At 41.0% G+C, this 15,761-nt stretch overlaps 1 protein-coding gene across 3 annotated transcripts in view; it reads right to left on the bottom strand.

Annotated features, from left to right (window-relative positions):
* KCNH6 (potassium voltage-gated channel subfamily H member 6) overlaps positions 1 to 15,761 on the bottom strand; it is a 151,384-nt gene that overhangs the window by 61,408 nt on the left and 74,215 nt on the right. Inside the window, exon 4 of one of the 3 annotated variants that reach the window (XM_089532221.1) lies at positions 4,298 to 4,401. The exons of the other annotated variants lie outside the window; for them this stretch is intronic. Coding sequence (XP_089388347.1) covers positions 4,298 to 4,401 — 104 coding nt within the window. The remainder of the gene's footprint in view (positions 1 to 4,297; positions 4,402 to 15,761) is intronic. 3 annotated transcript variants of the gene reach the window in all.

The raw sequence follows: 15,761 nt of genomic DNA, 5'->3' as shown, positions 1-15,761 counted from the left end.
GGAGCGGAGGGACTAATAGCAGAGGGATGTTTGCCACCCCTCCTCAGTTTCTGCCAGATCCACCATTTCCCCCTTCAGTGCTGCCATTGTGCTTGTGGTGTGACCTACAGGCACATGATTATTTAAGAAAAATAAAATTGATAGAAGATTCAATTCATTGATATTGCAAAGTTGCTAAACCGATGTATCGATTCTTCGGTCAATTTATATTTTTAAAAAACCCATTGTCCTCCTCTTCATCCTCCTGCCTCATTCCTCAGCTTCGCCCTCGTTCCCTGGCTTCATCCTCCTGTCTCGCCTTCCTCTTCTCTTCCTCCCCACCCAGAGCGCAGTCCATGATGACTGACATTTATTTTGAAATGGCGCAAACTAATGGGGATGACAATTGTGCCAAAAAAGGAGTGATTACACTGGGATAATGAAAAGATCCAGTTTCATAGTGGGAACGAGGGACCTTTTGGAATCAATTACCAACACGGAGCAAAGCCGAATCGCAAATTGGTTTAAAGTGTAAGTGGAAATGAGCCCTTAGTCTGATAAAACCTAAAACTGCTGGGTATATAGGGGACACCTTCAGCCTGGTGTTATCTGAAATGTTTCAGGCAAGGACTGTAAAAACAACAAGCTTTCAACAAGCAACAATATAGGAGGTTTTTTTAATTTTAAAAGAAGAGCTTCTCCTTTCCCTGGCTGCATCTATTATACATACAATTGTTTTCATGTCTAATGCATCATTAATTTTTTAACTGATTTCTTTTTACCTGGAGTACAGAAAAGGTGGGCAAGGCACCACATGACCTTTACTGACGACATGCTGAGATTTGTCATAGATTTACAAGGATTATGATTTTAGCAGCCTTTCTGTGCTGTAATGTTGCCATAGGCCATCACCAAAATTTATATAATCCTCATCCCACCCACCCATGTTTCTAACCAGCATTATTGTTTCCATTCATACATTTATCCTGGATGCTCCTCTTTGCCAGGTGACCTTTTATGGATCTCATATTACACTACTCCCTGATATATTATCCTGGTTTTGAAAAACATGGCCTCCTCATACATCTTCTCTCTCAGGGAGCAACTAAGCATGATGAAAGAGATTTATGACTAGCACTGAGAACGGTGCTGTTGTTTTTAATTAATAGCAGCCACTGGAACCCGCAAATTAGATCAGGATCATAGTGTTGCTGGGAACAGGGTGGGTGGCTGGGTAAAATCCTCCCATCCCTCCTGCACCATTTTCTTGATTGAAATTACACATGTGCCAAAGCTGTTATTCTACCCTATGGTGCAAACAACAGGTATTTGCAGGGAGATTTTAATTGGGAAACTGGTGCAGCGGGAAGAGAAAGAGTCCTTTCCACTTGGTTGTTTTAAAACATGTCAACATTGCCAAAAGTTTAATCCTATTTTAATGTTCACATTTTTAATTTTTTAAAGGCTATATTATGTTTTTAAATGGGAAGCCACCTTGAGTCTCAAGTTTGGGAGAAAAGCAGGTTGAGCATGATGATGATGATGATGATGATGATGATGATGATGATGATACTGTGGAAATCTTTCTGATCCACTCACCATCTTTCTGATAAACACATTTATTTATAAATTATTTATTTCTTTAGAATGTGGTAGTTTTAGATCTCCCAGCATCAAGTTTTCTTTGGCCCTCAGTCTGCAGTTAACCAACCATCACAGTGGCTTTCTTTGCAGCAGCCATGTGTATGTTCCAGTGCCCTCTAATGGCTAAATTGAGAGCATCACCCTCAACCCCACCAATTGCTGTCAAAGCAATTTGGAATAAATAGGGACAGAAAAATGCAGGCCCTGAAAACCAAGACCATGGGGCTTGCAGCTTTGCTTAGCTTCATTTAAAGGAGGCTGCGGCAAGACTAATGGTGGCATGACCTCGTGGAACACCCCTTACACAAAGTAGTTAGATGCAAAAGGTGACAGAGTTCATGCACTTTGAACAGTTGAGTGGTTTTCTGCATGTGCTGTAACTGTCTGCTGGCCACTATTGCTCTGTTCACCCTGGATTTTCATTTCTCCTACTACCTTAGGGTGGGGAAATGTGTGGCCCTCTAGATATTGTGGGCATATCCTTCAACATTTCACACATGAAAATTGGGACACATGCAGCCAAGCAACGTCAGAGTTCGTTCAAGATAGCAAATGTTATTAATGAGGAAGAACACACAACTACTGGAGCAGGGTTTTTTGCCTCCTGTTTGGATTTCTGTAATGCACTCTGCATGGGGCTTTCCTTGAAAAATGCTCAGAAGTTGGCCCAAAGAGCTCCTGCCAGATTGTTAACTGGGACTGCTTACAGAAACCTGCGCTCCCTTGTTGCAACAGCTCCAATGTCTGCTGGTCTGTTTCTGGGCACAATTCAAAGTGCTAGTTTTGACCTATAAAGCCCTATATGGCTCAGTCCCAGGTTATTTGAAAAGAGTGTATTTCTATATACGAACCCTTTAGGACCTGTACTCATGGGCCAAAAGGCCCATGCTTCACCAGGCCTCGCATCGTCCTGTCTGGATGATACAGGCCATTAGACCTGGGCTGGAACCAGGCAAACCAGATGCGGATCCAGTGGATCTGGTCCAATCCTGGCCCAAAGGAATCTTCATCTGGTCTAAAGAGGCTAGTTGTTTGCTGTCAAGTTTTTAGGAAACTCCATGGTGACAGCCAGAACACCAACTCTCCCCAAACAAGCCTTCGCCATCACATCTGGTAAGAAACCCCCTGTGGTAACTATGATTTGGAAAGGGGTGGGGCTGGCAACATGGGTGCTTTGTTTCCACCCTTACCTGCAGCAATGAGGGTCTTCTTACCAGATGTGACGTTGGAGCCAGATAAGGGGTGTGTGGCAATAGTGGATCCATGGTGTGGTGGTGGGCAGGAGTGTAAGCACCCATCTGTTGCTGCGCTGGTTGGGGACTGACCTGGGGCAGAATAGCACTGGCTTGGCAACTGCTGTCCTGCCCATTTGGAGAAGCTTGGGGAAGTCTTTTTTTCTGTCCCACTACCTTCCCAGGCTCATTTGGTGGGAACATGGCAGATAGCCTTCTTGGTGGCTGCTCTCAGACTTTGGAACTCCCTCTCTAAAAAGGTCAGGATGGTTTCATCCTTGTTTTCCTTCCAGCAAGAGGTTAAAACATTTTTATGCCATCAAGCTTTTAAAAACTGACAGGTGGGGTTTTAATGCTGTGCAGTGCTGTTTTGAAGGTCTGTATATTAATTTTAATGTTTTGAAGTTTAACCTTTAATGTTTTAATTATTCATTGTTTAATCACTTTTTATGTAATGCATACATTTATAATTTTATTAATGACTTTTTATACTTGTAATCTGTATTGTTTCTGAATATGTTGTTTGCTGCCTTCAGTCCCATTATTTGTAAAAAAAGAAGAAGGGGGAGATATAAATGAATGAAATAAGTAAGTAAGATTTAGTCCCTCCTCCTTTCCTCTCTGCTAAGTTAACTGTATGCATACTACTTTTGCACTTGGAACTCTGTTTGCAGCAACTGAAGTAAGCTGAGGACAAAGGGGGAAAGTGTACTGGAGCATGTTAAAAACAGCTGAAAAAGTGGGATAGCAGAAGCAATGGCATCACTAGGGGGTGCGGGAGGCATGGACTGCACCAAGTGACATTCCACGAGGGAGATGACACCTGGGGGGCACTCCCACCTCCCTGACATGTGCCATGGCACACGTCCTGGTGTCCCCCGTCCCTGTCCCATATGGCTTTACTTCTGAGTAAAGCCATGCAGGATAGGGAGGGAGAGGGCCCGGCACCCCCCCCCCATCCCTGCCCTGCACAGTTTTACCTCCGAGTAAAGCTATGCAGGGCAGGGAGGGAGAGGGCCCGGCGCCCCCCCTTCCCTGCCACACGAAGCTTCAGAGTAAAGCCATGCAGTACAGGGAGTTGAGCGCATTCCCTTTTGATTCCGCCCCACTCCTGCAGCCCTGCCGCCCTCAACAGGTGACAACCTGGCGTGGGACACCACTGAATAGAAGATTAACTGGGACAGTCCCTTTAAATCAGGACACTTGGAGGGTATAACTGTAGGAACACAGCAGTGAGGGATTCTTGGAGCTACAGTCTAATAGCAGCTGCAGAGTAACCTATTTCATTTTCCTGCATTACAATGTCTTGGCCTAGTCACTGCAACATATTCTTTCTTTATAAAGTTTGCAGACAGAGGGGTGTAGTGAGGGAGCACAGGAACAGGGTTGGGATTCCTAACCAAACAGGTGGGCTTAGTATCATACAAAGTCTATGTGATTACCTTTCCACAGTCAATGGCTACTCCATCAAACTCAGTGGTAGTCACAGATTTCCGCCGGAGTGCGAGACGCTGCATGGGTGGGACACTAAACTTCAAGCTCTTACCTTGTTAAAAAAAAAAAAAGAAAAAGGAAAAACACAAAACAAAAACACACAGAAACTCCAAATGTAACCTATCTGCAACATGCATCAGGCAAAAGGGGGGGGGGTGTTGGGTGAGAGGGGGACAGGACAGGACAGGACAGGAGAGGCAAGGAGGATTAGAGACACACCAGGCATAGTTGTATTGCATTCTACTAGTAGGCACCATCAAATTTGGCATTCTAGAAGTGCACAGCTCAGAAACATCTCCAGAAAAGGCATCACTGTATTACAGTCATGGGGGGCAACCTCTGAGACATGTCTAGAAATTGAACCCCCTTTTGTCAAAAATCTATCATCAATTCAGCTTTCCTTCCCCAAAGTCCCTTCACTGGATTTTTCGTGTAATCAAATTCACTGACATCCCATGATCAAGGTGGCCAGAAGTGAAGGGGTTTATCTTTTCTTGTGAACATCAAAAACAGATTTACAACCCCTTGCATGTTACACTCATTAATAATAGCTTACATGTGCAGGAGAAACCCCCTACCTATGGCTTGATTTTATTCAGTGACTTGCTTGCATCAGGAAAATTATAATTGCTTCATGTATGGAAAAGAACATCTATACCGCAATTGAGTACCAGATCTGGGTGCTCCAGATGATGGCTTTCTCCATGATCATTGTGTTTTTGAGAGTGGCTAGGACACAAAGATGCTGGCTTGCCAGCTCTGCTGTTTAGGTCAGAGATGGGGGAAGACAGATAGTCTACTGATAAAATTACAAAGCATTTGCAGTAGATTGTCTCCCAATTATTTAACTAGAGCAACAATGAAAAAACTCCCTCCTTCCCTAGATGAGGCAATTTGAATTTCTGGACTAATATAAAATATAAGCCATTGCATTATATGGATCATGGGGTACAATGTCCTAAAGACACCATTTTGCATCTGGCTCTGTCCTCAGAGAGTATTTTGTATCTGGTGACTGGTGAACTGCAGGATTCTAATACAAAATCAAGGTATATGTTGCAATCCTGAAATCTTCCCATACTTGATCTAGACTCCAACTGTACCAGTCCCTGTGCAGACAGGGTTTGTCCAGAGATAAGTTAATAGGAGTGATTGAGGGACAATGACACTTCCCTAATAACACTCAGTATTTCAATAATGGTATAATAATGTAGTTACCTCTACTGGATACTGGGTTAATAAATTAACCAGTGTTGGTAAATAATATTTTCAAGCATGTGCTAGTTAACCTATGAATGAAAATGGGGCGACTATTTTCTTCTTCCGTGCATTTTAATGTATGGAAATATGTGTGTTTTGGAGCATGGGTATCAAGTGGTAAGAATCCCCATGAATAACCTATAACAGATTTGTCTACAAGATATTGACTCTTGTGGTACAGAGCTGCCTTTTATCTCGCTTTTTATCTTGCCTTTTCTTTGCGGTTTTCTGATTTTAAACACCGGATATAATCCATGTTAGGATCACAGCACAAGGTGATCAGGGTTTAACATGATCTCCCATGTTGATTTTCCAGGTGCTACTTGCTGCTGGACACTTTTGAGGGCAGACAGCAGCTTTGTGTGAAGGAGAATTTTCACTGAGTAAATGATTTGAGGGAAAGGATTAAGCACCTGTCTTTGAACTGTCAGTCCAGTCTGGGTTGGGCCCTCCTTGTGACTGGATTTTTGTTCGGAAAATGGCATGCCCATTCCTAGATATGATGTTAGGGACATAGCAAAATTACATATTTCTGACTATGAAGTGAAGGGAGATGAAGAATACAAATATTGCCATAATGTCTTCTGCTTCAGGACACTCACTGTTTTTGTTGGTTGGTAGGATTCTGAATGAGAGAGGATGCTGGACCAGTGACACCTAGTGGCCTCTGTATAATTGGGGCAATGAATCTGTTCCAGCTTTCAGTCCAAACTTTAAATGAGCTATCCAAAGTGTTGAGCCCCATGTCCCAAAGAGATTTGGCCCCATGCCTAAAAGGGATAGCAGCTTTAAACCATGGAACAGATTCACCACCCCACTGACATGGAAACCACCAGCTACTACTGCCCTGGTCTGTAGTGACCGTGTACTTATGTGAGTAGCAGGTTTTTCATACATTCATCTGTAATGTACCAGAACAGAACTTTTGTTTTCTAGACCAACCTCTGCATTTGTTTACTTAAGTATTTTTTTTAAAAAAAGGAAAAAGATTTTAGTCATATACAAGTAATACACAGAAACAACGACAATGGCAGAGGTTATTGCAAAAAGATGTGTTAGTGCAAGCAAGGACCCCAACATAATGGTACCAGGGCAATAAGGGAAGCATACAAAAACAAACAAACAAATAAATGAACAAAGACACACAAAAACACAAAATACTAACATCCAAGAAGATTCTTCCAAAGTGACCTACAAAAAGAGGGTGGTTGTATACAAGAGCTTCTAGTATTAACAAATGAAACAAAAGGATGGAATATGGACTTAGTTTGATGACACCTTTAGACAGAGATGAACCCATGGTAATAATTTAAAAATAAAAAATAAAAGCAAGGAATCAAATTTTCTGAGGCTGAAGTTCCATAGAATAGTTTTCGAGGTTTTGTATTACTGGGCTATTTCATGACTGGTGGCAATTATTAAAAAAAAGATCTAGGCCCTTTTATTCCCAAGCAAAAAGAGCAAAATGTCAGGGTAAAGTCATAACTAGCTAAGATGGTCAAGGACCAGCTAAACTATGCCAACTGAAGCTGTGATGAATTCAAATTGCTCCCAGCCTAGGAATATGGGAAATTAACTGTGTTCTTTCAGGTTCTACTTCGGGGTGAAGTTGGTGGAAGGGACAAAATGCGGGCACTGCCTCCAATAAGCATTCTGCCTCACTAATGATAGTTTTCTTCATTCCCCAAGTTTCTAGCATTGCAGTAATTTAAAATTTCATTGGAGCATTTGGAAATACAATTTATGCATCCAAAGACATGCAGCAGGCAAAGTAGTCAAGGGAACTTGATAAAAGTTCTCAGTGTGAATGATTTTCAATATCTCAATTTCTACAATGCTAGAAATTTGGGAACTGAAGGAAAATTTTACTGGGAAGGCACAGGGGGAGCATTAGGCAGGTGTAGAGTATTTTCTGGAGACAGTCTCAGAGAGTACATTATGGGTGGCAGAACATGGGAGATGATATGTGCTGGTCAATATGCTGAGTTAAGAAGAAAGAAGTTCATATGGACCAGCTTCTTACCAGGATGGAACAAACTAGCATATATCATGTTTACGATTTTACAATATATATCAACTACATGCAAGGCTGATAATAAAAAATGTGGTAGTCCAGTGATTGATATGTTTATCTATTACTAATTAATTACTATTACTAAAGTACCCTGGAGATTCATCTTCAGAGCTCATTGCACCATGCTATGACTCTCATTTTGTCATTTTGTTCCCTTTAGGCAGGTGACATCCTAAGAGGAGGCAATACCACTACTCTCTAAACAGCTGCTTTTTGGCAGAAACTGTCTGTGGCATTTGCATGCATCCCTTTAAAATGCTGAAGAGATGGTTTGATAGAGGCAAGACTCAATGGGAGGAGAAAGGGGAGGCCCTAGGGTTTGATTTATTTTTTAAATTTATTTTTTTTAAATAATAATTATTTATTTAATTTTAAATTCATTTTTAAAAAAAATCTTTAAAAAATATCACCATCTTACCAAGTTTTCAGTTTAACCCCATGCAACTATACACACGTAAATACATTTAGGCTGTACATATGATTTGATCTATGGAAGAGCGGTATACAAATAAAATTTATTATTATTATTATTATTATTATTATTATATTGTGATTTAAAGGGACAATTTTAATTTTGCTAGTTGTTTACGTCACAACTGTTACCATTACATTCATTGATACAGGGGAATTACAATTTATGAGTAACATGTTGGTGTAATATGTCTTTAAACATTTTGATAGACAGGTGATAGTTGAGAGTTGACAGCTGGAATGTTTGGTTGGTTGAGAGTTATGGCTGAAGGATCTGTATTTTATTGCTGTGTGTGTGTGTGGACTAGGTTTGGAGCTGTGAAGCAGACTTTGAAGTTGATTATAAGTCAGATGTGTGTGTGTGAATATATATATGTGTGTGTGTGTGTGTATATATATATATATATATGCTGAATTATATTGTATTTATATTAAACTGAAGGTAAAAGCCTCCAGGAACTTTGGATTAATCAATTGTCTGTGATTGTTTCTTTTAAGTGTGAAAAGGGGTCAATGCACTGCCAGTACCAATAGCTGGGTATTTTTTTTTTTGCTTTTATACTCTGCTGTGTACACTGTTTTCGGCTGTAGCTGAATGATTTTTTACCCAGGCTGTGCTGAAAGTTGGTCTTGCCCAAATATAATTATTATTGGCCAACATAACATTAGTACAAAAACATTAATAAGGATTCTCTATGGTGTGGTATGGGAGGAGGTCAACGGGGGTGTGTGATACCATGAGTTACCACACTGGGTGACGCCAACCTTCGTGATGCCCCTGCCCACAGCTGCACCACTGCCTTACTTTGTGCTAGCATTGCAGCTGTATCCCTAGACTAGGGATTTGGATCTGGCATTAACTCAGTTCCTAACTTGCCCTGCCCCTTTTATAGCCCATTTGGCTTTTCAGCCAGCAGAACCTAACCAGCACAGCAGTTCTGCCCTCAGATTTCTCTACTGGTAAGTCTCTCAGAAAAGCTAGCAAAAGAGGTTTGGGCTGGTGGAAGGGAATTCATTTATTAATTTACTTATTATTCAACTATATTGATATCCCACTATTTCCACCATCGTGATGGGACTTAACATGGCATTTCTGCTGCCGAATCCTAGCCCTCAGCACCTGGAGCATCCTTGCATTTTGATAGCGCTGACAGTCTATGTATTCACCCAAACTCTATGAAAATTATGGAGTTCCACCACATTTGCAAAAAAAGAGTCTGTTTCTCTCACATCCACTTCAGCACCATGATACACATTGTTTACAAATGTAGTGTAGTGATAATTACCACTGAGGAATTATTCTGAGTGCATTCTCCATGATTTGGACTGCAACAGAGTCTCAATGTGTGTGTGTATGTGTTTTTTTTTCCAAACCACAAACTGGACCAGACACTAGTTATATTGTGTGATCACTCCTCCTTACCCAGGATCACACAATATATATATACACACCCATACACCCACACCCACTCTCTCCCAGTTCAGCATTCTCTGAGGATGCCAGCCACAGATGCTGGTGAAACGTCAGAAATTAACTCTTCTAAAACATGGGCACATAGCCCGAAAAACCACAAAAAACTCAAGATTGGGAGTTTGGAGATCAAGGGAGTAAGAGGAATTGGGTGGTAATTGTAGAAGAAAGATGCTAAGCGATGGTGTATCCACCTTGGAGTGGACCAAAAGGGTGCAGTAGTGTTATTTCGCCAGGTAGATGTAGATGAGAAAGATGTTACAGAGAAGCTCAGCCATTATGGCTTTATGCAAATATGTAGAATATGTTGCATATTTTTGCATATTTTAAAATATATTTTGTAGCTAAAGAATTTGTTTTGTTCTGAGAATGAGTGCAAAAGCAAGAGGCTTGAAGGCTGCCAGGAATGAGAGTGTCTTGGATGGCAGTAGTGTGGTAAGGAATGAAAGCTATTAAATGTTTGCCCAAGGCAGGGCATGAGGAAGTTCATTGAAAGCTGAAAATGGAGATTAATTTAGGGAGAGGGAACATGAGGTAGATAGGCCGGCAGGGTTATCAACATAAATGCTGAAAGCACCAGGGAAAAAAGTGGGGGTAGTGCTGAACAGCAAGAAGGCAACTCGTGAGTCAAGATCTGCAATGAAGCCTGAGCTGAAGTTTGGGGAGTATCAAAGGGCAATATATGTGGCAGCAGAAAGGAATTAAAGAATAACATGTTATTCACTGCTGAGAGCCAATGTGGTGGTGTGGTTTGAGCACTGGACTATAGCTCTGGAGAACAGGGTTTGAATCCTGGCTTGGTCAATTTAATATAGTAGATTTGCAAAAGAGCTGGCATGGTGCATTGATTTCCATGTTAGATTAGAATTCTGGAGACCAGGGTTTGAATCCCCACTCAGCTATGGAAACCCACTGGGTGACCTTGGGTAAATCACACTCTCTCAGCCTCAGAGGATGGCAATGGCAAACCCCCTCTGAAAAAACTTGCCAAGAAAACCCCATTATAGGTTCGCCTTAGGGTCACCATAAGTCGGAAACAAATTGAAAGCACACAGCAACAACAACTAGCAAGGCCCCTTTCACATCAATGCCATGATGTTTGTGTTACCAGTTATTGCTGCTGTGAATTGAAAGATGTTAGTCTGTAAAATCAGTAATGTTTGTCTGTAGAATCAGTATGTAAAGAGATCTTGCAGCGTTTTAAAGACTAACTAAAGAAAGAAGTTGATAGCATGCGCTTCTGTAGACTTAAGTCTACAAAATGCCCTGATGCATCTGAGAAAGTAGACTTAAGTCTACAAAGCCTCATGCTGCCAACTTCTTTCTTTAGTTAGTCTCAAAGGTGCTCCAAGATCTCTCTACATTCTGTTGTGAATGGTCACTTTGATCACTTTATGCTTTGCATGGAATTGTCATAGATAGTACCTTTTGCATTTCATTGTGAAAAGGCCAAACGGTGACCATCGGACATAAATAAGGTAGAACCAAGCTGAAAAAAAGTCGTCTTAGGCTACATCTACACTATACAAATAACACAGTTTGACACCACTTTAACTGCCATGGCTTGCTATGTAATTCTGGGAATTGTAGATTGATGCGGCACTAGAGCAGAGCATGTGAAATTGTTTTCCATGAGGTAGTGCATCACAGCTTATAGAGTAGCATGTGAATGCACTTTACTGCCTTTGTGTTTTGCACATTACAATTGTGTAATGGCTTGTCAGACATGTATATTGAACATTGATGCACACATATGGCACTACTTTGGCCTTCAGTTCAGAGGCTGTTGGAGGATATTTATGCTACACTAAAGCAATGTAGGATCTCAGTCAAAGAGCCCTGTGGCATTTTAAAGACTGATCAGTTTATTATAATATGAGCTTTTGTGAATTATAGCCCACTTCCTCAGATATATAATGTTCTAGCCAAACTTTTAGGTGCACATAGAATACAAGTGGGCATGTGTGCATAGAAAGTGAGGTCATGAGCAAATTAGAAAGTAATGATAGGCTCCATCGATTTTGAATTGCCAGTGGTCAGCTAAGGCTGTTGTATTTTGCAGGACCTTTAGTTTTTAAAAACAAAGGTGGGTGGCACTGGCCATTCAAATGGTTTTTAAACATTTTTTGAGGAGTGTTTTTAGTCTGTTTTTTAAAATTATTGATGTATGTAATGTTTTAGCATTTCAACTCATTGTACATCACTTCAAGGGTCACGGTGAGTCAAAAAGCAATATATTAATGTTTATAAACAAATACAATTATGTTATGAACATGTTGTTGTTGTTGTTGTGTGCCTTCAAGTCATTCTTAACTTATGGTGACCCTAAGGCAAATATATAATGGATTTTTCTTGACAAAATATGTTCAGAGGAGGTTTGCCATGGTCTTCCCCTGAGGCGGGGAGTGTGTAACTTGCCCAAGGTCACCCACTGGGTTTAATGGCCAAGTGGGTACTCAAACCCTGGTGTCCACAGAGTCGCAGTCCAACACTCAAACCACTATGCCACTGTTCACAAAACTCAACAAAATGCAAAATCACCAAAAGAGTGGTTGTCTTAAGTGGTCTCCCACTTTTTTGTTTTGTTTTTAAAAAATACTGCTGCTTCTAATGTCATCATGCATCTGATGAAGTAGGCTACAGTCCATTAAAGATCATGTTATAATAATCCTGCTAGGCCTCATTCCCACTGGGCATATAAACTGACTTATCTTGCTGCGAATCTGCTTCTGATCGAGTATTCGAATCGTATTCAAATCACAGTTATTGTTCCCATTACCAATGGGAGCATACGGACTCAGTTTTTATTAGCTCATGTTTCGTTCCCATTTACATTTCTCTGGTGTATTTTGACACGGATTCATTTTGCTCCCCCTTCCCATTGCATTTTTTCAGTTTTTTTTTTTTTAACTTTGAGCTGTCACTCAAGTGCTTAGGCGATTAGACATCATTGTGATACCTATATCTTTGGTGCATTTTGACGCGGACTATTTTTGTTCCCCGTTCCCATTGCGCCTTAAAACCTGTTTTTCTTGTTTTTGTTTTGGGTTGAGCACTCAATCAATCAATCAGGGAGGGATGTAGCCAGGATTTTGGGAAGGGGGGTCCAGGCTAAGTGCCACCATTATAATGGGGCTTGGGTGCGGTGGCTCAACAACATGCACCATTCATTGTATCTAATGGAAGGGGGGTCCAGACCCCAAGGACCACCCCTTGCCTACGTCCCTGGCTTAGGCTAAATTATTTCCACGCACCAAGCCTGGCTCCAACCACAGCAAATCAAATGAATGCAAAACCGCTTTGGCGCTTAGGCACTCAATCACCAAAGAAAAAACATAGTAAAAAAAATGGTGTTCAATGAGTCTGCTCACACTCAATGTCTGTGCAGCAGGGGACAGTTATGCCGGGGAGGGGGAGATACCGCGTTTTGAGCAAGCAGCTATGTTTGGAAACTCGACAGAGTGGCTAAGCGATCGAAAGCTTAAATTAAAAAAAAAATTATTCAGCTACACACGTGATTGCTTCCTGCACCACCGAGGAAAGGTTACGCAAATGGGAAAATGGTGCTGGGAATGCCAGGAAAGAGAACAAAGCGGGTGACACCCCCAGACCAAGCCCTTTAACATTGGCCCTCCCATTCCAAAATACCCGAATTGGACACCCTTGACGTTCCCATTAATTTACCCCCGATCGGACACGGTCCCTGGCAAAAGAACCGCTGGAAATGTGGTGCCAGGATAACCCAGGTTAGACCACAGCTGATTCGGGTTATCGCTAGAGAATCGATCAAATGAGGATCGAATCCAAATCATAATGGGAATGATGTCCCTGTAATGAGGATCGAATGCGCATTCAAATGGGAACAATATTCTATAATCTAATTCTTGATATCCTATAATCCGCTTTATAACCCAGTGGGAATGAGGCCTTAAGTCATCTATATTAAATCTGTTAGTAATGTGCCACAGGGCGGTGACTGCTGCTGCTGCTGCTGCTGCTCTTTCCTCCTGCTGCTGTTCTCCATGTGTCCCATGGGACAGAGCTAGTGACCATGCCAAGTGATGAAGCTGCTATAACTCCATTTTTTTCTTAATTGACAGTGGCAGGAATGTACATGTCCTGGGTGTCTAGAAGCTAGTCCTTATTCTGCTTTAATACTGTCAACAATATCCTCTCCTTCTCCAGTAAGATGGATGACAAATTTACTGGAGTTCCTTTCACTTCTCTACAATGGACAAGATAATTATGGCACAGAAGCCAAAAACAGCTCTCCCTTCACCCAATAGATATGATGGGGGTAGGAATTGGCAGCAGAAGGATGTTTTGGGGATGCTCAGGGTACAGGCCTAATTCCAAAGCACCAAAACAAGTATGCTTTTCATGCAACACTGATATAACAGCATCTTGCTTTGTGAACACTGAACCAATACAACAGATCATTCTCACTATAGCCAATGTTTGCTCATGAATGCACAAAGATTTCAGATTTTGCTGTAAATATATGGGTAGTATTCTTGTACAAATGCAAATCATTAGAGAACTATGTCACAAACTCATGAATTTATTTCCCTCTACTTTGGTTGTCTTACTAATACATATATATTTTAATGTTGAGTTGCTTGCAACAGTCGTGTGTTCTCCCTTCACTGTCTGTGGTATAAGGCCATACTAAAACCAATATAATTCCATACCCACATAAATATAATTGCTTGGGGGGATTTAATACTAGCTCCTTTGCTAGTATTCAAATATATTGCTAGTAATCAAATGTATCAAGTAATTTTGGCCTTATTTCATAGTCTATAATATAATGTAAGTTTTCTATACTCCAGTTCCTCATAATAAATTTTCTCTGTTTGATTTTGAGTTTTTCTGAATACTTCTTAAAATTTGGTATTGTGGCATTGTCTTTTTGTTTCCTGATATACTTCTTTAAGTAAACATAAACAAACAATAAAAAATTAAAAGATCTGGATGAAAGTTGGATTTAAGAACTCCCAGATCCTCAAATCCTTCCATCCTTATAGAACAGGCTGTTATAGACTATAACTTTCACAATCCCTTACCATTAGCCATGATGACAGAGGATTCTGAGAGCTGAAGTCCAGGATATCTGGAGGACTAAAGTTCCACCATCTCTACTTTAGAATATGTGAACAGATAGAGATGTCTAGAACATTTCTGCAGCTTGATGGACAAGTGTAAGGAATTATCAAAGATCTCTGTAGAATATTGTTGCTGTGTAACTTCAAGTTACAGTATTTCCTTTTTATGGCAACCCTAAGGTGAACCTATCATGGGATTTTCTTACAACCAAATGTTAAAAATAAATTGTCCTAGCATAACATTAAAATATGGAGGATGACAAACCACTAGCCTTCAAAATGACTCCATATGCACAGACGCTTTCAATATGATCCATGCATCCTCTCCTTTATTTGCACCACTCTCTCTGCTCATCTCTTCCTGCTCTCTGCCCCTCCATATTTGTGCAAGCCTTGGCATTTCCTGTGCCCCTACATGTCTTGCCCAGCAACACTCCAACCATGTCTTCTTCTGGCATCTCTCCCCTGCTACACTAACCCACTTACTCCTGTAGTGGCAACAAGAGAAAAAGCAAGAGGCAGGCAGCATAGATTCAGAGCCACAGAGTTCATGAGGTAGAGCACAGTATAACATCCATCAGAAAGATATTCTAGCCACTGCATCCATGATATGGTTTTCTGAGAACAGCTGCACACCTGCCTGCAGGTTTCCTTAACAGTTGGAGAATAAGAAGATGCAGCGGATGGAGCTGGTGTCATTTAAAAAAGAAGCTGGGAGGAAGCAGGGAGGTAAAAGAGAAACACAGACAGGAAATGCATCCTTTCTACACGAATACAGTGCTTTAATGCCACTTTAACTGACATGGTTCCATTTTATGGGTTAATTACAATTGTCTGCCAGAGAGCTCTAATATTGTAATTCAAGGAAATGCATGGACTATCCCAGAGTTGTCGAGGGGGGGGGGGGGACTATGACACTTAAGGTGTTATCAAACCTCTGTAATTATGTAGAGTGGATAAATGAAGGGACAGAGGGCCTGTTCACTACACAATTATAGCACCATGATTCCACTTTAATTGCCATGGCTCAT

This window comes from Sceloporus occidentalis, unplaced genomic scaffold (assembly GCF_023333645.1).
Source record: "Sceloporus occidentalis isolate IW3139 unplaced genomic scaffold, rSceOcc1.0.p SCAF_7, whole genome shotgun sequence".
NCBI lineage: Eukaryota > Metazoa > Chordata > Lepidosauria > Squamata > Phrynosomatidae > Sceloporus > Sceloporus occidentalis.
Note: the sequence above shows the minus strand (reverse complement) of the source record. Positions and strands in the feature narration are given on the sequence as shown.